The sequence below is a fragment of the Takifugu rubripes genome, chromosome 22 (genome assembly GCF_901000725.2).
Source record: "Takifugu rubripes chromosome 22, fTakRub1.2, whole genome shotgun sequence".
Taxonomy (NCBI): Eukaryota; Metazoa; Chordata; class Actinopteri; order Tetraodontiformes; family Tetraodontidae; genus Takifugu; species Takifugu rubripes.
Window position 1 is genome coordinate 3084673 of NC_042306.1, and position 25818 is coordinate 3110490.

Genomic DNA, 25818 nt, shown 5'->3' on the forward strand with positions numbered 1-25818 from the left:
AGGTTGGTTGTCAAAGCATGACTGATTTTAATGTGCTGAATTTAGTGTGTTTCAGACACGCAATAATAAGAGACACATGGGAAAAACATGCTGTTCCTGCTCTGTAATTTCTAAAGAAATTTTCTCCCCAACGCTAAGAATGTTGTTTAATTTGTCACTTTATAAAGACTTCATTTGTTTTTTCTTCACTTAAAAGTTTGTCAAGATCTTATTCAGTCCAACTCCTCATATCATATTACCTCTGTAAATGCAGGCAATTTGGATCTTTAAGCTCTAAAATGTGACAGTTTCAAAACACATTTAATTCTTTTTTTTTAGGGCAACATAAAAAAACACATTTGGATAATTTGACCATTTCCTCACCTAGAACAAGACAGATTCCACAATTTCTGCTTTAATGTTTATATTTAAATATTTATATTAACAGAGGGTCTCATAATTATTATTTGATAGTGAAGGATTTAAAAATTAATTATTGCATTCATGACTTGTTAGTATTACTTTAATCAAAGTTTGAATGTCCTAAAAACATCTGGACTTGTTATACTGCATGATGGGGAGATAGTTTTTAAGAGATGTGGATTACATTGGAATAAGTCGAGTTCAGAAGGTCGTGGGACGCTCCAACAAACAAGGGCTCACCCTGCTTAAGGTTATCTTTCAGATAAACATGGTTAGTTTTTAACATAATTATGATAATGTGGATAAAGTGTTCACTGAAAGTGATGGTGATTTATTTTGAAGTGTATTTTAAATCAACTCAGAAAACCCCACTGCTAGCTAATAATGAGTGACTATATTTATAATTAGGAGGGGGGGATGACATAGAGTCGCTAGACGGTTCATAGGATGTCTTTTCCTCTACATTCCATTGTCCATAGATGTGAGCAGTTGCACAACAGTACAGGCAACAGCAAAAAAGGAACTTTTGATTATTTAAATCTAAACTTTAAAGTGATTAAATAAACTTTGAGGTTGAATGAATGAAAGGCCATCAATTGTTGGTGTTGTTATCCTCGGGGAAGACGCAACAGGCATCCTTTCAACACACACACACACACACACACACACACACACACACACAAACACACTACCCTTTACATGGTTATTCCCCGAGGCTCCACTGCTGCATCGTGTTGATCAATGAACCGCAGCTGTCATCATCATTCTGCGGGAGTCTGAAACAGTTACCCGGATATGCAATATCCGATCAGGAATGCCGGGAGCATGGACCCGGCACAGGGCTCATGGACCCCCAGGGCTCTACACACTATATTCATCCAGGCTGCAGCCAAAATATTCCTACCCGTATTTGCTGCGGCTGGAGCACAGCACAAACGCTCGAGCAGCATCAGCTGCGGCAAGATAGATGGTGACTGCGGCATCAAAGCCGGAAACAGTTTGTCGCCATCGTGGAAAATAAGAGCATATAAAAACTAAAACAAGATATTAAAAGTGCGATGAACATGACACAATTTGTTTGCCGGCCCTGATAGTGTTGATTATAAGCCGCCTTTGTTACCATTATTAGACTGGTTTGCTTTTCAAATTTATTTTTTAAAATCCAATTTTAGGCTTGCTAACAGTTTCACAACGCTAACAGTATCCGGCCTTAACGTGTTACAGCTTATACGAGCCACAACTGGCATTCAATTTCTCAGCTTGTCTAGAGGCGACAAAATAAATTGAAATTTGAAATGAATTATTTTATTTTACAGAAGTTCCGTTTTTGTTTCAGTATCGTTTGGTCTATGACGTTTATGCCGCGGACATTTATTTTGAATGCACAAACGGAAGTTGTGCCACCGATCGTTTCCACGGTGACGTTTTTTCCTCATTTCCCCCCGAATATTAAACCTTAGAGGAGGGATCCTTGAGCGCCGCGTCGCACAACTACAGCAGACTGGCGGACTATACTTTCCGACTTGGGCTGTCTGAGTTGGGAGGCAGCGGAAGCTGTACTCGGGGGATTCGTAAAAATAGCTTTTAAAGGCGATTAGCTATGACGGATACAAGCGGACGAGTTCCGCGGGACTCGGTGTAAAGATGAGAATTCCACCGGTGAGTATCAGAAATGTGTTTTCGCGGCAGCGTTGGGTTCTAATGTCACAACTCGCCATTGCAGCTGCAAATGTGAATCGAGTGGCTGCCGCGTCCTTCCCGGGAATATTTGGCGACGCGGACCCCGAGGAACCACCGTGGCGGCGGCGTTAGGATAACGCTACTTTACGTCAATTAACGTTATGCAACATATCTCCTGTAATCTGCCACTTTTAGCTACGCGCACTATAAAGTCGATGGCGTTGCGGCGGAAGGACGCAAACCTTCAGGCTGTGGGAACCTGCAGTTCAGCAGGACAAGGCAGCTTTTAAAAGCCTCCGTTAGCCATGATGCCCACCGACACAAGGCTGGTGCGAGTGTCCGTCAGGGCAGCGAATCGCCGCCGTCACCGAGGGCACGACCACCCCGGAGCACCGACACCGACTTCCACGATAACAGCACACTCCCGCGCAGTCCATCCTCCACATGTCCTTCGTTATTTGTCTTCTGTCGTGATGCTGATAACTGCTGTGGAAAGTTATTCCGGGGCCTTTGGTGGATTTGACGTGCACCCAGTATAAATGCGGTTAGCACACCGGCTAACGGAACTATCCGGAGCAAACAAACTTCAACAGCTGTAATGGGTCTACGGCTGAGAATCGCCTCGCGTAGATCGTTAAAATGGACATTCCCCCCCCCCCCCCCCCCCCCCCGTGCTTGGGCGATCGACCTCTGAATATTGTTGTCATGCGAGGCTCCGTCTGGCCTGGAGGCAGCGGACGCGGCCACGGTGCCACCTCTGGTTGCGTAATCGGGGCAGATCGTCATCTGTCTGCTCCCGACAGTTGGACTGATGCGTCTTTCTCCTTTGCCCCAACATCTGATCTCTGCCAGCGGAACCGTGACGAGTCTGGGTCACCCCAGCCTGGACTGGACCGTTCCTACCTAGTGAGGGGTGTGTGTTCCCGACTGGAAGCCACATCATTAATTTACACTGGGTGTGATAAGGTGGAGACGAGGTGGTTTTACTGGGCTGTGGGATCTAGTGCCTAATTATTGCCTCAAACAGCATTAAATCCCAGGGAGGGTGAGCCAACAGATCCTGCTGACAGATTCCTTGATCTATGTTTCTGTATGCTTTCAAAAAGCATGAGTCTCCTTTGGTTGTATTTTCTGTCTTGTGATGCTTAAATGAACATCAAAACTTATCTGAGGGGAGGGGTAAGTGGTAATAGATGTTGACAGAGTGGCCTTGTTAACAGGACAGCTCTGATCTTTTTTGCTTTCTTTTAACTCCCAAGACGTTTAACTCATCTCATTTTTCCTCATAGATTTTTAAGGAGATTCTGGGGGGGGGAACCTGCGGAATGTGTTTATTTTGCTCTAAACTCGCTGTCAGGGCGTTCAGCATAGCTCAGTAATGTGTCACAATGAAAGTGATGTCAGTCCATTCTTAAAGAGAGGAAGCGATCGTTCCTGAGTGGAGGCTGTGTGGTGGTGAATACGGATCCATTCTCAGTATAAAGGCTGGTTGTTGGGAGTTCCTCGGTGTCAAAAACGTACATAAATGGTGGAAGAATAAACAAAAGACACTAAATAATGCGCTTGGTAATTGGATTCTTCTTTTCCTATATACGGATGATAGCTAGTGCAACCACATCATACCGTAAATGCCTTTAATCTGTCTGATGGGTCAGATGTTCAGGATCCTGCTCTGAACCACAGCCTGTCATGGTTACACAAGGTCAGACCCCTGATGTCACTTTCCGTATGCCGCCATGTTAAATAAAACCTTCTGATTGTCAAAGCCAAACGGCTACAAGCTGACAGATTCTCCCGTCTGGTTTTACTAATTGTCGCTTCCTCAGTTTGTCGTGCCGATTGTGCATCACATGTCGCACAAGCCGTCATCCAGGAAACGGCAAGAAGTTAATCAAATCTGTCGCCGTTCCATCTCGTTCACCTCTCCTTGTCCCCATGTTATTGAGTTTAGTCTCCGTACCACAAACTCCCGCTGGGCTATGGGTCGTGGTGTTGATGTTTGGACAGTGAAGTCACTGTCTTCGTTTGGCCGTGCGCTCACTCTGAAGCTTGTTTGCATTCCTGATCAGTGTCTGATCAGTAAATCGACGGAATAATTCAGAGGGGGATTCCGTTTATTAGCCTCGGTTGTCTAATTATTCCTCACACTGCACCGAATATTAGTGATTTGGACTGTAACGAGCAGACTTTAGTTGCGAGAGACGTGCAAGAGCCTTTCCTTTGTGTCCCGAAGTCACTCTGACCGAGGCGTTCCTTCGTGCGTAAACATCTGCCTCCTTTTGAGCATCTTTCCAAGTTTACAAGTCTAAAAATACAACCCTGTCATGCACTTGGTCTGCATTATTCAATACCTCTGCAAGGTAATTAAATCTTAATCAGGGACGAGCTCCTGTCCTCGTCACGGCCTGGACTTGTTTGTGTTTGTATGTTGTTGTGTGTGCGGGTTTGAAGACGAGGACATCATGGGGAGGGGGGAAACCTGTCCGCCGGTGTGAAAGAGAAGCAGGAACAGCTTGGGCAGGTGTGACGTTGCTCCCCTTTAGTCTTCGGTTGAATATGAATGACTTCACCCAGACTGGATCACCTCAGAGATATGCAAAAAGAGAGGCGAAGCCAAATGTGACGCAGCAGCGCGTGCACGTCCCAAAGCCTGCTGACGTGCACGAGCATTCGATACCTATGCAAACGCTCCGCGCGACGCTCAGAACATTTGAATTGGCTTTTTAACGTGCCAAAATTGTGCACATTATGGAGGACGTCATCTGGAAAACATGTCTTATGCTAATCAGTGGGTAAAGGTGTACTATAAGGTCGTCATGGAGACATACATATGAATTGAATTTTCCCCCTGATGGCAATAGTTTAGGTTTTTGAACGAGTCAAACTTGTTAAAGCCAAGAATCAGTGCATCTTTTGGAGAGGGAGAGTCCAGACAGCGAGGAGCCTGCCAGACACTGAAGGAGAAATCTCTAATGCATTATTTTAATTCCCGAAGCACACTTTTATTTATACGTACTTTTGCTTCAACAGAGAACATTTTGAGGTGCCTTTAGAACATCTTGTAACCAAAACCTCTTACTCCTAATAAATAAAAATGCTCTGTCTGGGAACAAATGTTTATTTTATGGCTTTTCTGGAAGAATCTGCTTTTTGCTATCAATAAATACCGTTCTATTTTGGTGTGATGCTGCTGTGTTCCCTCTGTCCTGACCTCCGTGTTCGACCTACAGTACATGCTGCGTATGTACACATGCTTGTCGTGTACCTGCTCTGTGCTGTGCTGACGCCGTGCCTTAAAATCTGTTGACTCAGCTCGTTCTTCCGAGGCCTTCACGCTGCAGACTCTGCGGTCTCTGGTGTAATTACTGGTGTCTCAGAATGACCTGTGGGTTCAGTCTGACTGTTAGTCATTTTCAGCCTGATCGCTCCATCATTCCAAGGTCCTTTCGTGAGCAAGGACAGACCAGGAAGGTTTACGGTGTAGTTAGTGGATAATGGCTCCATATGCAACGCCTGAAACAAGACCCTGCATCATGTTGGCAGATGAGTTTATCAAGTGATGTTTCACGTTTCCTCAGACTTTGTATGGATTCATGAGTGTGATGTTACTCTAAACATCAATTAAAGTAAGAGTAAGAGGCTGAGTACCGACATACCAACACATTTGAATATCAAGCAGCCAAGAGTTTGGGCCAGTACAAATAAAATGAGGTAAATTCCATCCATCCATCTGTTGCCTGCCTCTTTATCTCTTTGCTCTTGGGTCGCTATGTGGTACTTGCACGTCCTCCCCAGGCTTGTTCTCTCCCACAGAGAGAATTGCACATGGGGTTGATTGAAGAATGTAAGTGGTGTATGTGACACCGCTGTGTTTTGTCTATATTTAAGGTGTGGGCGCTGGGCGCTTGCCAGACTGGATGAAGTGAGAATTGAAAGGAAAGCCCGCTGCGAAGGCACTGCTGAGAGGACCTCTGTGCAGGTGAGAAAAGATCAGCATTATTCCGAAATGAAAGTTCCCTTTTTTCCTACTATAATGTTGTTATTGTGGTGATGGTGGTTACTTTTTTTAACAATGGGTTTTATATTTGTATTAATATAAACCATTTGGCTGAACTAGTGAGTATTCAGTATTTTAGAACCCTTTATTAACCCCCGTGTAGTTTCCAGTCAGTAAACAGACGTTCGGTTTTAGAACTAAAGAAAACATGAAAAGATGTGGAGGACTGATGATTCATGCAGGGAGCTGTGCGCACTGACTCAAAATAAAAATGGATTTGGCATTAAGGAAGCGGCTCCTCCTGCTTCTAGGTTCACACAGCCCGTCGGCAGGGTGGAGCTTCCCGACCCATGGAGAATTACTTTCAGGCCGAGGCCTTCAACCTGGACAAGGTGCTGGATGAGTTTGAGCAGAACGAAGGTGAGCGACTGTGTTAGAGTCCAGATGGTGTCGCTGAGGGATTCATCGTGTGGGGGGGGGACTCTGGGAAGTTCTGAGCAAATCATCCCGGTGTTAACAAGCTTATGGAGAGCGAGCCAAGCTCACAGGTAGTGATTGAGGGTATGCAATCAGGGAATAACACTAATTATATTATCAGTTTCCCGTGGGCTTTTCTGAAACTGTGTTATTGGTTCAAGGTTTTTCTTTTCCTCCACACTTGATGCCCGTGAAGATATGATTTAAGGTCTTTTTGAATAAGGTCTGTCTCATTTCCATCCGTACTAGGCTGCTTATCACAAAGGGGACGTTGTTCCTTTCCCTGGATTTGCATTAGATGAACCCCCGGTTAAGAAAATGACTTCATTTTGCAACACTGTGACCTCAGTGTGTGTTTAGGTAATTATCAGTGAGTCCTCTGAGGGTTTGTCAGATTAGCTCAGTCGGAGTTAACGTGGGCATTTGAAGCTGAGGCGGCACCACACAAGGTGAGTTTAAGATCCAAAAAGCAAATATGTCTGATAGAAGAAGGTGTTCAGACACCAGTGCTGCTGGGCAGGACAGGACTTGACAGGGCATATTTTATAATCGTCAACATGAATTCCATTTCGGGGAGATCTTCAGATGTTGGCAGTTTGAATAACTATTCTAAGAAATGTATTCTTACATCATCGTGAATAATAGCTGCCATTGTGGTTAAACCGTCTGGGCTGGTTAAGGAGAAACATTAAGTTAACACTAAGTTCTGAATTCCCTGGTTTCAGTTCTGCCAGTTTAGCTGTTTGGTTTAGCCTGGGGGAGGTTTATTCTGCTCTTATCCTCTCTTTTATATCTCTATTGTGAAGGAAACCCACAACTAATGCACAAAATTTAGATAAAAGCTGGCTCGCACAGCTTGAACGTTCCACTAATTCACAAAACACGTGAACACTTTGTCACACCCGTTTGTCTAGACTATGATATTTGTGTTTTATTACTCATTGCGGAGAAGTTCAGACTTCTTGTGTATCTGCATTAAATGTGCGTTTACCTCACATTTATGCACAACACGGAGGTATTTGATGCTCCTTATGGTTTGCCTGAATTCATTTGTCCATTATTATTATTAGGCTTTTAATCATTTATATTTTCCTCCCTTTGTGGTTAATCATATTCATATTGGTTCCTCCCACCTGAAAGAGTCAAATAAATGATAATGACACAAAATGAGTTTAACAGATGAAGCAAACATAAAAATCCATCCCGATTCTAATGCTGCGTGCAAAGATGTTGGACACCAATAATTGAGTAAAATGTCCCGCAATTGTGTGGCACACTTGATGATTAACAGCAGGAATAACTGTGACTTCTCTTCTCCTTCAGATGAGACCGACACTCTAATTCTCTCAGATTCCAAGTGGAGCCAGATTCTGGCCCCACCTCCTCACCTGCTGTCCCTGAACCCCGCCCTGGCTAATTCAGACCTCAGCCACCGGGAGAGCCCGCTGCCCTTCAAGACCCTCCCTGACCCCTCCAGCGCTTCCTCTGGGGATGACTCTAAAAGACATACTGGTCCCGAAGCCCCTTCGTGGGCAGAGGAGAGGCCAGCAGACGTCCACAGCCCACCTCTCATCCAGCCCAATATTGGCAAACTCGTGGGCCCAGATGATGTCTCGTCCAGTTGTGGAACAGTGGAGAACGGTTGCCCAACCAGCCCTCTGAGGCCACAACCAGATGGGCTCCAAGAAGAGACAAACCCGTCTTTAGATGACCCGACAGGTTCCTCTGAGCTGGAGGCTGAACCACCTCAGGAAGAGAGAGCCACCTCAGCAGAAGAAGAAGGTTCTTCTGGGAGCTGCTCTCACTTCACCTTTCATCCGGTTGTGGAACCACAAACACACGACAGAGAAGATCATGAACACGAGGTCACTGCTGCTTCACAGGACACTGGCCAAGACAAGCAAACTGGAAACGTTGATGAGAATCCCATAGAACGCGTCCAGAATGGGGTGACGGACACTCCATCCTGTCACGGTGTGGAAGGGAATTGCCCGACTGTTACCGTTGGGGCTGAAGTGGATAAAGAGGACAGATGTGATCCAGAGGGGCAGAGAGAAACGGATCTCGCCAATGGTTTTGAGCAAGCGAGCGGCAGCTGTAAGGAAGGAGAGGAGGAGGGTTTCCCTTCCCCTCCTGTCACCTCTAAGGAGGACTCTGTCACTGAGGAAAAGGAAATGGAGGAGAGCAAGCAGGAGAGTAATGAGGGAGGCTCAGGGCTGCCCGGTGGCCAAGCAAAACTCAACAACGCTCAGCTGCAGCCTGTCAGTGTACCTTACGGAGGGGCCAGACCCAAGCAGCCGGTTAGCCTCAAGCTCCAGATCCCACAGACACCAGTGTTTCAGGTCCAAAATCTAGGCCCACCTGCCTTGGGCAGCAACAAAAACCAGGAGAAGCAGAAAAGCAGGAACGCGTCCCCTGAAAACACGCAAGTCGCACCTGACCCGAGCAAAGAGGGGCTCAACGGAGACGGCGGCGCCCACTCTCCCCTCCCCGTGCCCTCGGAAAGCCCAGACAACGACCTCCAGTCAGGCCAGCGGGGCGCTCCGGGCAGGAAGTCCACCAACTCGCTGGGAGAAGTCGCTCCAGTGTGGGTCCCCGACTCTCAAGCTCCTGTCTGCATGAAATGCGACGTCAAATTTACTTTTACCAAGAGGAGGCACCACTGCAGGGCGTGTGGAAAGGTCAGTGACGGCGGCCAGAACATGCGTTTCACTTGATTTAAACGATTATTGCTACTGGGCAGACGCAGTTTTGCTAAACCTGCGTCCTCAAACATATTTTCCCAACAAGTTTCTAGCAGCGTAGCCACCCACGCGTTTGTCCGCCCGGTACATTAAAGTGCAGCCTGTAGTTGCTGACGCCGCACTGGAAAGTCACCAGGCTGCGACTGTATTTCCCCTGGTGGTAAACGCAGGGAAGGGAGGAGCTGGCGGTGCAGAAACACTGACGCCAGCTGCGCGAGGGCTCACAGGATGCGGCGGGATTCCCATTTCGTTGAGCGGCAGACCGGTGGCTTCACCCTCAGACGAGCCGGTGATACTGAGAAGATCCGAGACGATCGCCGCTTTCCTGTGTCTCACATTCTAGTGAGAGTGAGCGCTAAAGCCAGCAGCAATCAATATTCAGAGAGCGGCGCATGTTTCGGGAAACCGTCTGTATGGCACGCTAATCTCGTGGAGCTGAATGGTTTGTGTGTTTCGCAGGTGTTCTGTGCGGCGTGCTGTAGCTTAAAGTGCAAACTTGTTTACATGGAGCGGAAGGAGGCAAGAGTCTGCGTCACCTGCTTCTCCGCGCTGACGGCTGGTAAGCGTCATCACAACCAAAAAAATCAGCTTCTCTGCGACTTAAACGCAGCTGGACTTTTGCACTATTAGTGGTTCCAACCAACCCCCATCGAATATGTGCATTTTCCCTGCTCTCGGCGGATGTTTTCCCAATTTCTGTCCTTTTTTCGTCAGCTCAGTCATGTGAGACGCCGGTTTTTGCGAGCAACCAGAGCCCAAACCCCAACAACCCAGCAGAGTACTGCTCCACCATCCCCCCCCTGCAGCAGGCCCAGGCCTCTGGCGTGCTGAGTTCTCCTCCTCCTACCGTCATGGTGCCTGTGGGAGTCCTTAAGCAGGCTGGGAATGAGGGTACAACCAGGAATTGAAATGCTCTTAGCTCTTTTCTTAATCTCACACATGCCTCTGTTATCTTAAAGCTATTTCCTCGCTCACTCTGCAACTTTGTGTGCGATGCCGCCCGCAGCCATCCTGACACGGGAGCAGAGGAGAGTGTGGTTCGCCGATGGGCTCCTTCCAAACGGAGACGCCGCCGAGTCGTCCAAGCCTCCGGCCGCTAACCTCGCCCCTTCTCAGCCTTCTGCCTCCACTCATTCAACCAAATCTTCCACTTCTGAATACACAGAGGTACGTTTGGCGTGTTAAACATCTAATCAGCTTTAGTGCTGCGGCTATAGTCGGATTACTGCTGAAGGAGGCGACAAAGGAGTCGCATTCCTTTGATTCCCTCATTTCTCATTTTACTCCCCCCCACCCTGATTAAATCTAACCCATGACCCTCCACCCCCAGGTAGCCCACACTCCTGTTGCCACGGTGGGCAGCCCTGTGGGCAGCTCCATCAGCCTGATCCCAGAGGACGGACTCCCTCCCATCCTCATCTCCACTGGAGTCAAAGGAGGTACGGGAGGCCACATCACAGGTGCTTGCCCTCATCATCGTCATCGCGCTGCCTCCTCATCGCTGTCGGCTGTTGCCTTTGTGCTGGTTACGTTTGTTTTTCACGTGCATTTAGCGCAGCTCATGAGTTCGCTGCTCGTTGGCGACCGCGCTAATAGTTACGACGGTCGTGAAGACCCAGGATGGGTCGTCTCACAATTATTAATGCCATTTTTCTGCTTATTGCCTCACACGTGACGGCCCGATCATTCTCACCTCGCCAGCAAGACACTCTGACATCTTCACCCCCCCCCCGTTAGACTTGGTGCGCTCCTGTTTCCGCGTCACACTTGACCTTGACTGCTCCCTCCGCCCTTCTCCTCTGCTCCTCCTCCCTTTGCTCCTCCCTATCTTACTTGCAGATTATGCGGTGGAAGAAAGACCGTCGGAGATGGCGCTCATGCAGCAGTTGGAGGAGGGAGGCCCTGACCCCTTGGTCTTTGTGCTGAACGCTAACCTGCTCGCCATGGTCAAGCTTGTAAACTGTCAGTCACTCCCATTTACTGAAGTCACTGATGCAGATCATCATCAACTTGTCAAAGATACTTTAAAAGAATGGAAATTAATGCGTTTGTTTTTTTTAGTGGGGTTTATTTCTTGCTTTCTTTTAACTTGCAGACGTAAACAGGAAGTGTTGGTACATGTCAACCAAAGGCATGCATGCTGTGGGCCAGGCAGAGGTCGTGATCCTGCTTCAGTGTCTCCCTGATGAGAAGACGATCCCTAAAGACATCTTTACCCACTTTGTGCAGCTCTACCAGGAGGCCCTCAGTGGTAAGAAAGCCAGCAACAGTTTTATATACTTGATGTTTCGGCCAATTCATTCATTCTCAACTAGAGCGGGTTGGTCTCGATAAGGAACCTCTGGCCCACCTCGAGATGCAGGTGAAAGTGAACCCTGGTGCCGTTGGCTGACGGTGTGACTGTCCAGTGAACCAATGAGAGGAAGTGATGCAGCTTATTACTATATTGCGTGGATGTCTTGTGGAGAAAGGCTGGGTGTGCTGGGAACGCGGGGTAATGTGAGCCGGTGGGGCGAGCGTCGGAGATGTGGCTTTATTCACGGCTGCAGGATTTAGCACAGGCGAAGCAGAGCTCATCTATGAAATAATCCCAAGAATACCTTGAAAGCTGCTGACATTCAAATCTGCCCCCTTTTCAGAACATGGGAATTTTCTTTCTTCTTTTTTCCTCCTTTTGGTTTCTTTCTCTTCTTCTTTTTTTTTTCATTTTGGCTCTTGCCCCCATCTCATCCTCTCCATTCTTCTTCGGTCTCGCATAAATCCCTGCTTTTACACGCTCCTCATTTGATCTCCCTCGCCCTTTTTATGGCTCCCGCCAACCGCTCCCTCCCATATCACCAACCACCCTCTCTGTCGCCCTTCTCTTATCACCCTCTCCAGGCAACGTGCTGAGCCAACTGAGTCACTCGTTCTTCACGCAGAGCTTCCTGGGCAGCAGGGAGCACGGCGGCTTCCTCTACATCAGCCCCACTTTCCAGTCCCTGCAGGACCTGCTGCTGCCCAACCCACCCTACCTGTTTGGCATCCTAATACAGAAGTGGGAAACACCCTGGGCCAAGGTCTTCCCAATCCGGCTCATGCTCCGGCTGGGCGCAGAGTACCGATGTGAGTGGGCGACACCGCCAGGATCGCTATTAAATGTTTCTCCTGTAAATCGACGGCACTCGACGCTGCCGAGTGAATCTCGCCTGCTCTGAAAATGAGGTGGTCAGTTGCTAGAAAGATCCGGTCGTTATTACACCCGATCTCGCAGCTCCCCACATGACGCATTATGTTTTGCGAGGTTATTTTAATCCAGTTTCCACCAAATCCCTTCCTCAACTGACAAAGCTGCCAGCACGGAGCAGCACGGAGCAGCACGGAGCAGCACCCAGCTCTGCTAAGCCTCTTGCCTGCTTCCAGTCAGCCCAGAGAGGATAAATTACCAACATTAAATGAATCCGAGGCGCTTTTTATTCTTCCCTTGAATATCCGAAGGGTTAATAAAATGGCAGAGAGGTCCACACTGCAGATGCTGATTATATTTTGGTTAGGTTTAATCAGGATTTAAGGCTAGAAGGAGTGACAGGAGGCGCTTTGGGACGTATTTTTAACCTGTGAATGAAGAGAATTCTAACTACAGCAGCGCTTTGATGTATTTGATGTGTCTCATTTGAGTTTCTAAGGTGGTTGAAAAGGATTAAGAGAATGACAAAACTGTCCTGTTTTGCAGTTTATCCATGTCCGCTGTTTAGCGTTCGCTTCAGGAAGCCTCTTTTTGGAGAGACGGGTCACACCATCATGAATCTGCTCGCTGTGAGTTTTCATTCCTTTCACCGCGTACGGGAGCGTTTGCTTTGGGTCGATGGCGGGTAGAGAATTTAAAAGAGGCCGTTATTGGTTTTATCTCATCTCATATTCCGCGGCGGCTGCAGGACTTCCGGAACTACCAGTACACGCTGCCGGTGGTCAAAGGTCTGGTTGTGGACATGGAGGTGAAGAAGACGACCATCAAGATACCCAGCAATCGCTACAACGAGGTAGGCGCCTCAAAATCATCAAAGGGCCCAAAACTACATGAAATCCTCCCGTGAACATGAGCAGAGAGAAGGCAAAGCTCGTCTCAACCCCCCCTCAACTCATACGGAACCATCGATCGTTCTGATTATATTAAAGCCTCCATGAGAGCGATGACATCCGCGGAGGAAGTTGCCGTTAAGCCGCCTCCCGCCCACTCACGGCGCCCCCTCTCCGAAGTGCAGCCAATGCTCAGAACCCTCCAGATTCTCCCTTTCAGGTCTAATTTGGAGACGAGGGTTTCGCGAGGCGCCTCGTCCTCCTGTATCCATCCGTGTCGGTGACTTTTCCTTCAACCTGTCACCGCAGCGCCGTCCCATTTGAAGTTGTTACCCATAATCCCACTGCAATTAGGCTTAACCAGGCAGCCCGCGTTAAGCCCATTTCATACAACACGGCAACGAGTCACAGATATTATTCGTCCTTGTAGCTGATGAAGGCCATGAGTAAGTCCAACGACCACGTTCTGGCTATGGGGGCGTGTTTCAACGACCGCGCCGACTCCCACCTCGTGTGCATCCAGAACGATGACGGGAACTACCAGACGCAGGCCATCAGCATCCATCACCAGCCTCGCAAAGGTGCTGACACGGGAACACCCGGCTCAATGTCTGCTTGCTTGTCTGCGGCCGTCTGCCGGTCAGCGGTCCGTTAATGACGCTCCACTCGGGTTTAGTTCTCCTCTTTGTGCTTGTTGCAGTAACTGGAGCTTGCTTCTTTGTGTTCAGCGGGGCTTTGAAATCCTCCTCCGGTTTCTTGGCCAAGACCAGCATTGTAGAAGGTGACAACAAGCTGCCGTGATGAATGATATTAAAGACACAGACCTTTAGCTGACTCTCATGTGATTTAAAGTTAACTATTCGACTTCTTTTTTGATTTAAATTTCTGATTTCCACAAACCATCAGCCCGATTCCGAAGTTTTTGACTTTTCTTCTGCGTTTGGACGTATAACGAATAACGAGGCTTCTTTCCTGCGTCCGCAGATGGCGTGATGATCCAGATAACAGCGGAGACGATGGAGTCGCTGCGGCAGGCCCTGAAGGACATGAAGGACTTCACCATCACGTGCGGGAAAGCGGACCAGGAGGAGAACCAGGAACTCGTCCACATTCAGTGGACGGAGGACGACCACGACTTCAACAAGGGGTGAGTCATCAATGTCAGAGCGGCCCGCTAACATCTGCATGCTCCAGTGTGACCTCACTCTGTGCTATAATAATTTAAGGATTTTAGCAAATGTGCTGACACCTTATTAGGATCAGTGGGTTTTCTTAGACTTCTTCTTTGGGTTTTTATTATTTGGGCTCTTTCCTGCGTTTTCAGCGTCATCAGTCCCATAGATGGCAAATCCATGGAGTCCATCACCAGCGTCAAAATCTTCCATGGCTCAGAGTTCAAAGCTAACGGCAAGGTGATCCGCTGGACGGAGGTACGACGCACCTCGTTTCTTCCCCTTTTATCTATCGAAACCGAGGCGTTCATTAGCACGAACCTTCCAACAACGGCCGTTGAATGACAGGGGTGAACGTGTGCTTGTGCGCAGGTGTTTTTCCTCCAGAGCGAGGACTACCCGGGCGGCCTGAGCGACCCCGCCGACCACAGCAGGCTGACGGAGAACGTGGCGAGGGCTTTCTGCGTGGCGCTTCTTCCACACCTGAAGCTGCTCAAGGAAGACGGGATGGCCAAACTGGGACTGCGGGTCACGCTGGACTCGGACCAGGTAGACTGTGACTCGCCTTTTAGACTAAATGGGCAGTTGAAAAGAGCCGTAATGTAACGGAGCAGCTTCGAAAATGCGACGCCTTCCCTTCTGACCTTCCTGTATTCGCTGTTCCAGGTGGGTTATCTGGCAGGAAGTAACGGTCAGCCGCTCCTGTCACAGTACCTGAGCGACCTGGACAGCGCTCTTATCCCCGTCATCCACGGCGGCGCGTGCCAGCTGAGCGAGGGCCCGGTGGTCATGGAGCTGATCTTCTACATTTTAGAAATCATCTCGTAGGGGCCCCTCCGCGTCTCCTTCAGTGGGAATTCCCCTGCCTCCTTCTCTACTAACACTTGCAAAGACGTGAAAACTTTGTCCGGGCGGAGTAGCATTCCTCATGTGGAACCTATGCATCCAGCCGCCACCTGGGACCACCAGGACGCCCCGGAGCAGCACCTCTGGTTTTCCTTTGAGGTGCTCCGTGCAGCAGAGGTCAAACTGCGTGGACCCTGGGAAGCGTGCCGACAACCCGCATTCATGGTTTCGAGCGTTCAGTCTAGAATCGATACCAGTTTGTCTGTAACCTGCAAGAATCTGGAGGGATGAACAATCCTCTTAACATCTCTATTGATTTAAGGTTGTAAAATGAATAAGAACAATCAAACGGGAGGTTAAGACTTCTCTTGGGTAACTACTTTTATTACTTTAGCATCCATGTGGCAGCGAGAAGTCCCAAAACTTAAGCTTCCAAAGGCCTCAGTGTAGCACAGCTGTCCTGAAAGGAGCCAGACTCGCGGGCCCCGAGTAAAGAGAAGCTACAGACCATCAAACCAGGAGCTCGAGACTGGAAAATGTCTGTCTTCATGTTGCACCGGTGCTCTCTGCCTGCAGCAGCGATCCATTAGGGATGTTTGAAATGGTTCAGAACAGGTTTGGGTTCATCTCACGAGCGTCACTCATCGGTCCAGGTGCTCAGTTCACCGCGTTAACACCCGGAGCTGCCGTGCTTCTGTTTTTCAAAGCACACGTACGTTTCGATCTGCAGCCTTCGCAGGTTATTGCACTGAATCTGCCGTCCCGCCGGAGCTCCGTCAGCCCTCATTGATGAAACGTAAAGAAAGCAGGAATTCTCATCGCTTCCTGTCACCAACTTAGACAACTTAAGAATGTAATATTTGTCCTTTTTTTCCCTCCTTTAAAACCCGCAAGCGTTTGTCTTTGTTCCGTTTCAGCAGCCGCGTCACCAAAAATCACCTTTTTATTTCATAATGTAGTTTGTTTGCTCTGTTTTGAAACATGCCAGTGAACGTGGATGAACGACAAAACTCTCCAGACAATCTTAATAGAGCAGGCGCAGACGTCAGGTTTGACTGACTCTGAAGGTCAAAGGTCACCGGTGGCGGGGGTCATGCCGCGATCGGGCCAGTTTAGAGACGCGGAGGTCGCGTTCGATTTTGGCATCATCTCTCCTGTGTGCAATATATCACAACTCCAAAAACATGCAATCTGCCTGAAGAAGTAGCGTATTTTTTTATGATTTTATTTTAAGAGGTGTTTTGTTTGCTACTATCCAAACTATAATGCTGCATGAGCTTGAAATGAGGAAATCAAGGTTGCGTTTTAAGTTGTTTTAGGGATGCAATCGATCCCATTTCGTTTCCCATCTTCTCAAAAATGCCAAAAATCTGTTTGTTTCCTTTTACAGTGGAATAACCTGTAGTATATGTAAAATAAACCCTTATAGTAAAATCAAACGGGTGCTTAATTCTTAATGATTGATGGTGTAAAATTAAAAACACATTTTATGTAAGTTGCTTCTTTTATTTCAGAGAAACCCGAAGCGGTGAAACAAAGTTCAGCCTGAATCGTTTTTTCTATACATGCTCTAAGCATCGCATTATTGAACATTAAAAACTCAAAAAGAGGGAAATGTGACCAAAGATTGGCAACAAACTATTTGGCGGTAGTGTAAACACGTGAAATCTGCCCGTAAATGACTCTTGGTTCACGCGTCAGCTATCAAATATTGCCGCCGGCGAACGGAACTCGATGCTGGAAAGTTGACAAAAAGTGGCGACTGGAGCTCCACAACAGCAAACAAGTGTTTATCTGTTCCTGCTGACGTTCGGGGACGCCAAATTATTGCAAGAATAGTTTGAGCTGTGCTAAGCGACGCTGCTGCTGCAGCTGTACGCCAGGGTGTGTTGAAGTTGAGAGAAAATGTGCTTCTGCAAAAGCTTTAAAGATCCAGTGTGAGCTCTGGTGCCACCTAGTGGTGAGCAAGGGTGAAGCGTCTGTCCTCAGCACACGAAACAAAATGGTTTTCAAGAGTGACATTCATTTTGATCGAAATTAATGATTTTCTGTGTCCAGCCTGGGGTTGCTACGGAAACATGGCTCAACGCCCATCAAAGGGAGACCCGTATTATTACCGTGATAAATATTTCACTAGCAAGTGAACTCAAACGGTGACTCGTGAACTAAAAAACATGTTTACGTAAAATGGGAAAAGTGAAATTTGAACCAACAACCAGCTTAGCTGTCCAATACTAGCCTAAAAACTGGAATATCCGCTTGATAATCTGTCATAATTTATGTTAAATTGTTAAATCAATGTCTTTATTTAACTGACCCTATGATCAGGAGGTGGATATGTATATATATGAACAGAAACAAGGAAACTACAATTCCGACATTTACAACTGTTAATAAGTGACATGTGCAGTTGTGAGACCAGAAATATATTAACTAAATGTACCCAAAACAGAAGCTGGTCTCACAGTAATGAACTAATTCTACCTTATTGACTGATTGCAGATCGTAGATGTGGCCGCCCTGTTGTGTCGGAGGTGCAGGATCTACAGCAATAGTGATTAACTTTGGTGTTAGTGCATAGATACCAGCGGGGCAGAGGGACGCCGACATGAACTCAGCAGGGTCGGCTTCACACTGGGCCCCTTCAGCATTTGCACGGCAGGCGAAGGGACGCGGCGCCAGCTGTAAACGTCCAGCTGTGGTTTGTCTCCTCCCGGTGGACGGCGGCGGGAAGGGTAGCCGGCGTGTCCCCCGGGAGGTGGAGGAGTACGTGTCAAAGACCTCGGGGACCGTCCTCCTCAAACTGCATGACAAGAAGACCTGCGGTTAAGACCTTAGTACACGTTTTCCTGTGTTTTATTTTCCTTTTTAAAAGTCAACGGTTCACCTTAATGACAGAACCTCTTGGGCAGCACCTAAACAAGAACCTTGGAGAGAAAAGAAAGACGATCAGAAGCCGGATGTGACCTGTTGAGACCCGGTTGAAGGAGCCTTTCAGGGGTACCTGCGCGGGACTGATCAGCAGCCAGCGCTCCGTGCTCGTCTGCATGTCCTGTCCGCTCAGAGGCTCCCGCAGACGCACCTTCACTTCGACGCGACCTCCTGTGGGCTTCCGGCCGTTCATCACCTGAAAAGAGGATCCAAATCTGCCGTTTCGTCACCGTTAAACACAGCGGGAATTCACCGAAATGGCGCCGCCTCCGACGCGTGCCCCTCACTTCTATGATCTCTCTGATTTCGCTCTGCGTCTCCAGTTTGTCCAGCTTCACCACCGCCGTCCCGATGGGCTTGTCGCTCCGCAGGAAGCCTCTGGGGGCCCGGACAGAGACAATCCCAGAACAGTGTCAGGAAACTTGGGGCTCTTTTACGTAATTCCATTCACGTGACGCTAGAATCCCAAAGGCGTTCTCATCCTCCGCCACTCACCCCTTGTGCAGCAGCTCCAGTTTGAGGCCTCGGGACGACACCACCCTCCTGAACCCGCGGTGGTTCCGGTTGATTGACAGCGTGAAGCTCTGGTTATATTCTAGTGAAAAAGGAAAAAGAAGCAGGCCGAATGAACAACAACCTCCTGCTCAGCGTTATAAAGCAGAGGTGTCCGGATCCAGTCCTGGAGGGCCGAGGTCCACCCGGGATTTCCTTTCCTTGGTTAATACGCTTCCTGCCTGGTTGGGAAGAAAACCCGGCAGGGCGTGCGGCCCTCAAGGACTGGATCTGCACAGCCCAGCTGAGACGTATGAAAACTTCCATTCTAAACTGCCTGTCAAAAATTCCTATCATTTCAAAAGGAAGAAGAAAGTGACACTTTTGTTCTGGGAATACTCCACCTGGGCAGTTGGTGTTCTTGATGACGGACGTTTTGTGTTTCTGCGGCTGCTCCTGAAGGCAACGCGTCACAAATTAATGCAGCCGCGCGAATCCGGCTGCTGCGTTTGACAGGGAAATCTAAATTCTCTCACCGTGCTGGGATACGGGAAGTCGAACTTGACGTAGGCGTCCAGGTCGTTTGGCTGAACGCCTGAAGGAGGACGTTTATCATCAAGAGCGGCCTTAATTCAATCATCAGTAAAAAAGAGCTTTGGTTTTACCCGTCGGGGCAGGAAGATTCATCCCTTTGACGATAATTACAACCATGTCGGTGCTGCTCAGCTCAGGAAATATCCTAAACGGAAGAGACGACATGATTGATGGACGTCTGCCGCATGGCTGCTCACTTGTGTTCCGTCCACAGTAACTCGGCCTCACACGTCCCAAAACTTCCGCTTTATAACTTCAGTTACACGCGCCGTCTCAAGAGCCGCTGCATATTTTATGGCTAAATGGAGCATTTTAATCAGATATTTAATCCTCAATGAATTTCTTTTAGCAGACAGTGAATAATGAAACAATCACAGGCCACATACGTTCATTTTAATGGGACTTTTGCTGGACCACTGCTGGCTTTTAGCTTAACGTCGTTAACACTATAGCTTTACTTTAGACTTTGCGACATTATATAAATACCAGTTTTATCTTCACAACATTTGAAATGCATCCCACCACTTAATAAGGACTATACTACAAGTAGTATGATTTTCTGTTTAGCAGACACATTAGTAAGAAAGTCTTTTGCTACCTGACAGTGTGGAACGATATCTCCTCAAAATGATGTTTGGGCGGAGGCAGACCCCTGGACTGGGCCAGTTTCAGGACCTCCAGACTCTTCTTACAACTCTCTGCCATCTTCTCAAACCTGCACAGGGGGTGAGAGAGACACAGAGGCGGAGAGAGAGAGAGAGAGAATTAAATAAACAGATAAATGCTAACGTTTACGCCGACGCTAGATGATGCTGACATTTCTTGCCCGCTTACTTGGTGGTTTCGGTGACGTTCCCGAGGTGAGTAAACTGTTCGGAGTGAGTCCTACATTTCTGAACGAGCAGAAGAACAAATGATTCCTTTTTTAAACTCTAAAGCTCGTCAGGTTTTCCGGCTACAGCCGACACTTCGAAGGGGATTTCTAAATATCAGTATTGGAGATTAGTGCTGCAGCCCAACTCGTGCATGACAACGTCACGAATGTTGCAACATATGCTGAATGAGTGGCGATGGAGGCTGGATGGAAAACTAAACGAGCTGAGGTCTGGTCTGAGCTGGACCGGAGAGGCGCACCTCGTACTGCTCTCCGAGGATCTTCATCAGCTGGGCGTAAACCTGCTGTGCTTTGTCCGACACCTGCACGTCGCTGTGATGCACCAGGATGAAGTCCTCGTCCTCGTCGCCGGGGGGGGACGGCACCTGCGGCCACAACACCGTCAGTCTGCCTCACGCTATAAAGAACACATTTCAGGCACGCTCACGCTGCTGATGTCCACGGCGCCGCCGCTGCGCACTCCTTCGATGATGGGGTCCAAAGTCTTGGCGGTGCGGAACAGAGCCTTGGCCTGCTCGATGTCGTTCTTCTGCTTGGCCTGCAGAGCTGCTTTCAGGTACTGCTTCTTCCTGCCCTCCAGGAATTCCAGCTGCTGCACAGCTGGAGGCCAAAGGAAGACAATTGAATACAACTTGTGAACAGGGGGGCAAATCCAGTCCTAGGTGAAGCGTTTGCCTCCTGGTAGGACAGAAATTCCGGACTGGATTTTGCTTTAATACCTCTGTGGGAGGTATTAAAGGGACAGATTTTAGTGGCAAAGGTGTCCGGAGATGTGTGTTTTGGGGCCGACCTGTTGGGGACAGCTCTCCTGGAGTCTGGTGAGGCGAAGGAGGAGGTTTCCTACTCTGACTGGCTCTGGAAACATCTAATGTGGGCTGCGTTGGCTCTTCTGGAACTGCAGCCTTAGACTAGAAATAGAAACACTTGAGATTATGCCCAGGTGGTGGAGGTGAGGGGGGCGTCCTGCTGTGGTACACACCTCCTCTTCATCATTTGGTTCCTCAGCTGTGTCAGCAGCTGTAAGTTTATCCACAGCCACCAAAGCAGCAACAAACGCCTGCTCAGCGCCCGTGCTCTTGTGGCCCGGGATCGGAGGGAACCCTGAAAGATAAAGTCGATTAGAGATGACAGATTTCAGCTAAATGCAGCTCGGAAGTGACAAGAACGCATGGATAAAGATTCCCACCGGGGGGGATCGGCAGCTCCTCGAAGTTGACCACTTTTCCCGCTTTGTGAGCTCGGATGGCGCTCTGGTATTGCTGCAGGGGGAGAGACTTTTATTTTCGTACGGGAGATCCAAGGATATCAGACTTTAAAGACACCAATCAGACCCGCACAGGCCCACAATAGTGAGAAACAGCTCATTTTTATTTTTGTCATTCTTCCTTAAAAAAGTCTTCTGGTTCTTCCGCTCCCCGTGTATCCTAATTTTGGATTATCCTTGTTTGTTTTTTTAAAAGGTCACATGACACCCGAGAGCTCAAACCTCCTGGTGCTTCCTTTTCTTTCATTTTTGACCCCAAACTGTTGAAGGCCACTGTAAATAAAAGCTGTATAAATGTAAACACAGCATCACGGCTCCACAATCACCTTGGAAATGCGCTCGTGCATGCGGGCCTTGCGATCGTCTCCGTTGGCTTTGGCCTGATTTATCGCTTCTATGTACTTGGCGCGTCTCTGCTCCAGAGCTTCCAGCACATCGTTGGGAGAGGAAGCGGCCGGAGCTGAGGGACGGGGAGAAGGGGGGGGGAAGAGTCAGGCTGGTTCTACTGAATTCACATTTCGATCGACATGTTTTGTTCCATAACAGCTTCATTTCCCAGCTGAAGAGTGAAGCTGCTTCAGATTTGCCACATATTTCTCCCTCCAGGGCGACCACAGTCGTCAAGATTCCAAACATCTAATCCGGATCTCCAGGAAAACGTGTTACTCTCTCCGTCTCCTAAGATGTGAAAGAAGCGCCGCAACGCCGCTGCGAACACAGCAGCTTTGGGAACATGCAAATTACCTGATGCTTCTGGAACCGGTTGGGCGGCCTGCACACGCTGCCCAGAGGAAGACTGCGTCGGTGCCGCGGAGCCTCCTCCTGTACATCAGAACACCCACCAACACCATCCGGTGACCTTTTCCAACAGCGTTCTGCTCACTAATTCATTTACTGATTATTATTATTATATCAACGCTGCTCGGCAGCTGCTCCTTATGAAGGAAGAGTTCAGGAGGAAGGACACAAACAGCCGGCCGAGCTGCTTACCCTGACCGGGAAGAGGAGGAAGGTCGCCCGGACTAACATCTTCTCCTCTCTCCGCTGCCTGAATCGCTGCGTCCAGGATCTGCAGGGGGAAAAATAGAACCACGAATGATCAGAGACGCTCAAATCTGAATTTGTGTTTCAAACTGGGAGGCCGGACGTGATCAGAACCACGTTAACTTCGTTAGCCGTCTGAGCTCCAAAAGCTCGTCTGTTGGATCGACCCAGGTCGGCCTTTGTGAACCCCCATGAGCCCGACACCTGTCCGCTTCAACGCTTTATTTAGCACATTCTATCTGGAACGTCCAAAACAAACACTCCCACATATCAAAACTAGGTTCGTCACCATCTTCCAGCACCTTCAGTGGTGGTGGAACCCAGTCCTGGGGGGCTGGCACCAGCACCCCCAGGAGGAAGCGTCTTCTGCCTGGGAGGACAGAAAACCCGGCTGGATCTCGGCCCTCCAGGACTGGGTTTCACCACCCTGCTCTCGATGGAAAAACGAAAGCGAATAAAACTACAAAACCTTCGGGTCAGTTGAGCGTGTCGTACATACTTTGCTGGTCCTCAGGTAGAGGCGTGCTTGTTCCAGATCGCCCTGCTTCTTGGCCTTCAGCGCCGCCATCTTGTATTCCTTCTGTGTCTCCAAAAGCACCGTCTTCTTTGCAACTGTGTAAAAAAAATAAAAAGGAATCGTAAATTTTTAGCACCATCAATCATTAAAAACGTTCCTATTACAAACCGGCTGTTTGAGGCTGGTCGGGAAGTTCTCCCGTCATCTCCTCGGGAGACGGAGCGGTGCTCGGAGTGGCCTCGGCGGAGGACGACGACTGTTCTTCTTCCCTCGAGGCGTCCGGTCCTGGAGGACTGGAATCAGGAGGGGGACGTGAGGGGACCGGGGGAGCGGGTCGCTGAGGAACAGCTGAGCCAGAGTCGGCGCTGTGGGCTCCCGTGGCAACGGGAGGCGGGATCTCTGCTTCATTCACCGGCCGTCCTTTTTTCGCAGCCGTCAGCATCGTTTGCAGAGTCTGACGAGCCACAGAGAAAAGAATTCCCGTTTGAAATGTCATCTGCCGTCCAGGAATTAGAAATCATGAGCAAAGCGGATGTAAAACTGCAAAAGAATTTCAGGATTTCTCCTCCGAATTTCGATGTGAAGGTGAAAAAGAGCCCCGTTAACGGACAGCGGTGCGGCTTACCTTCAATCCTCGCTCGTATCTTCGAGCTTTTGACGCCTCCCCTGCAGTTTTGGAGTTTTGGATGGCTATTTTGTACAAAGATATCCTCTCCTCCAGGGTGTGTTGAAGGCTCCCAGGAGCTGCCGAGGAGGTTTTCATGTCCTGCTGCTTCGCCTGAGTAACAAACATGTAATAACGTCATCAGTATTATCAAAAAACAGGTGTGATATCTGTGCCAGGTCATGCTTAAAGGTCAGTGAGAACTCTGACCTCTCTATATGATGTATAGTGTGACAGCAAACCTATACTGAAAATACTCATCTGTTATTTCTTGTACGCAATAAATCATTTCAGATTATCATACATGTGTTTTAAGGGTTGTTTTCTTTTTTCTGTTTTCCTTCATAAACCTATTTTATCTACTTTCAAAAAGAGCAAAGACGTGATTGGCCCTTCATTCTATGGGCGACAGCTTTCTCGACAATGACGCAAGTGTTGGTTACAGGTGGTGTCACGGATGACGGTGTTGGCTGCACCTGTGATGGTGGAGACTCTGCTGTGTCAGCAGGTGACGGGGAGGAAACAGGCACAGCAGCAGCATCGGCTTCACCCATACCAACCACTTCCTGTAGCTCAGCCTGATTGGAGTCACACAAAAGACAGATTGCAGATTTTGACTATATCAGATGGGTATTCTGAGGGCAAAGCAACAAATTTATCTGAAACAGAAGAACAAAATGTATTTGAAGTAAACATGTTCTTTAACTAGAACGCCTTCTCGGGTATTTTAAGATTATAGGTGTTATGTTACAGAACTTCAGCACATTCCTTCCCTTGTTGCAGCTAAACGCACACTTGCTTACAGACATGGATTTAAAAAGCAGTTGAAGTCTGGGGCGAATACCAGTAAATCCTGATCCTCCTCAACGTTTCCATCTTCTTCGTCCTCATCTATGTCTCTCAAGCACTCGTCAGCCATCTTTGCTATGTCTTCCATCGGCAGCGGACCTGAAACAGAGGCACGAGTTCACATGTGAGGGAGTGAATGCGCGTTTTGTTAAAAATAACAATGCGGACATTAGTGGCAAAATTGCTTTTCCAATTGAACCATCAAACAAAACTTTCTTTCAGGCTGTAAAGGCATTTTCCCTGGCTGGTTTGCATTTCCTTCATCATTTCTAGAAGCATCAACGGTGGCTTATAGATCAAAACGGTAACTGTGCATCTTAAAGAACATGCATACGTTAATGACTGGTATTTACTGCTTATAGAGCCAATGTAAGAATAAGATATCAAATTTACACACATGTAGACACCTCAATCAGCCTGTAAACCCCATACATCACAGAATTAGCGAGGTCTACCCTCAAAAGAAAACGAGTGCACTAACTTTTCCCCTTTGGCTTCACTCTTCCTCCAGCACCAGCTGCATTTCCAGTAAGAGCCGCCAGTTCTGCCTCCAGGTCCGGATCGTCCAGATTACCCTCCGTCATCACCTGCTCGGGGTCCAGTTCCAGGAAAAGCCCCATCTGGAACCAGGAAGTAGAATGTGAAATATCGCTACCAAAAGAAAGTGTGCAGCAGTATTTAGTCGTGCCGGCACCGTGACCTGCTTGGCTGCAGCTGCGCCCTGGCCCTTGGGCTGTGCTGCTCTCCTCCTCCCAAACATGTTGCGACTGTTGTTGCAGGTTGTCAATATCAGCCCAAACACGGCGCTGCGGTCGCCTGAAGAAGGCAAACACACAAAAAGCACCCCTCAGAAGCAGCGTTTGCGTCGCGCACTGTCATCCGTCCGGGTGGAGATAGTTAAAATCATGTGAGCGACAGTCAGGTGGCTCCTCAACAGACAGCGAGAAACGTTAGCCGCGAGCTAGCTGCTAGCTAGGCACGTCCGTTCCAGCCCCTGGAACTTGAAATGTTTGTTGATACGCGTAGATACAACCGTCACCGCCGAGGTTATCGACTCCTACGACTTTCACGTCACTTTGACGGCGTGTAGGCGGCTTCGGCTCCTTGTTCACCACTACATCTGATACTTTCCACAGGAGCTGCGTCTCACTGACGCGGTCGCGCTGGAGGCTGCTGCGCCTTTAAGGGGGCGTG

General features: G+C 48.5%; 2 protein-coding genes across 3 annotated transcripts; one reads left to right on the forward strand and one right to left on the reverse strand.

The window, feature by feature from the left end:
- The first annotated feature begins 1821 nt into the window (after window positions 1–1821).
- zfyve9a (zinc finger, FYVE domain containing 9a) lies at window positions 1822–16813 on the forward strand. Of its 2 annotated transcripts, none has more exons than XM_011616168.2 (19): window positions 1822–2061; window positions 5971–6061; window positions 6391–6499; window positions 7880–9237; window positions 9760–9859; window positions 10015–10191; window positions 10307–10467; window positions 10631–10760; window positions 11140–11262; window positions 11396–11551; window positions 12181–12405; window positions 13013–13095; window positions 13215–13319; window positions 13787–13937; window positions 14057–14137; window positions 14341–14503; window positions 14681–14786; window positions 14901–15077; window positions 15195–16813. In XM_011616168.2, exons 3-19 carry the CDS (start codon window positions 6430–6432, stop codon window positions 15354–15356), a joined length of 3528 nt encoding a protein of 1175 aa, XP_011614470.2. In that variant the 5' UTR covers window positions 1822–2061; window positions 5971–6061; window positions 6391–6429; the 3' UTR covers window positions 15357–16813. The 2 variants fall into 2 exon arrangements, with proteins under 2 accessions (XP_011614470.2, XP_011614471.2); XM_011616169.2 differs by having other exon boundaries at window positions 10631–10739.
- Window positions 16814–16859: 46 nt separating this feature from the next.
- cc2d1b (coiled-coil and C2 domain containing 1B) lies at window positions 16860–25811 on the reverse strand. The gene is made up of 25 exons (XM_011616166.2): window positions 25325–25811; window positions 25106–25244; window positions 24620–24723; window positions 24252–24353; window positions 23737–23889; window positions 23280–23565; window positions 23094–23206; window positions 22541–22619; window positions 22295–22372; window positions 21877–22010; window positions 21473–21545; window positions 21266–21387; window positions 21077–21194; window positions 20714–20886; window positions 20526–20651; window positions 20226–20284; window positions 19990–20106; window positions 19463–19536; window positions 19334–19392; window positions 19202–19253; window positions 18801–18900; window positions 18593–18683; window positions 18379–18501; window positions 18262–18301; window positions 16860–18177 (listed from the first exon to the last, which is right to left on the reverse strand). Exons 1-24 carry the CDS (start codon window positions 25382–25384, stop codon window positions 18290–18292), a joined length of 2547 nt encoding a protein of 848 aa, XP_011614468.2. The 5' UTR covers window positions 25385–25811; the 3' UTR covers window positions 16860–18177; window positions 18262–18289.
- Window positions 25812–25818: the final 7 nt, after the last annotated feature.

Coding starts and splice junctions, on each gene's coding strand:
- zfyve9a (XM_011616168.2), top strand. CDS start 6,430: ATGGAGAATTACTTTCAGGCCGAGGCCTTCAACCTGGACAAGGTGCTG. Junction 9,860..10,014: donor CTTCTCCGCGCTGACGGCTG/GTAAGCGTCATC, acceptor TTTTTTCGTCAG/CTCAGTCATGTGAGACGCCG. Junction 14,138..14,340: donor CAAGACCAGCATTGTAGAAG/GTGACAACAAGC, acceptor CTGCGTCCGCAG/ATGGCGTGATGATCCAGATA.
- cc2d1b (XM_011616166.2), bottom strand. CDS start 25,384: ATGTTTGGGAGGAGGAGAGCAGCACAGCCCAAGGGCCAGGGCGCAGCT. Junction 24,354..24,619: donor AGGAGGATCAGGATTTACTG/GTATTCGCCCCA, acceptor GACTCCAATCAG/GCTGAGCTACAGGAAGTGGT. Junction 21,546..21,876: donor TGCACGAGCGCATTTCCAAG/GTGATTGTGGAG, acceptor CTCCCCCTGCAG/CAATACCAGAGCGCCATCCG.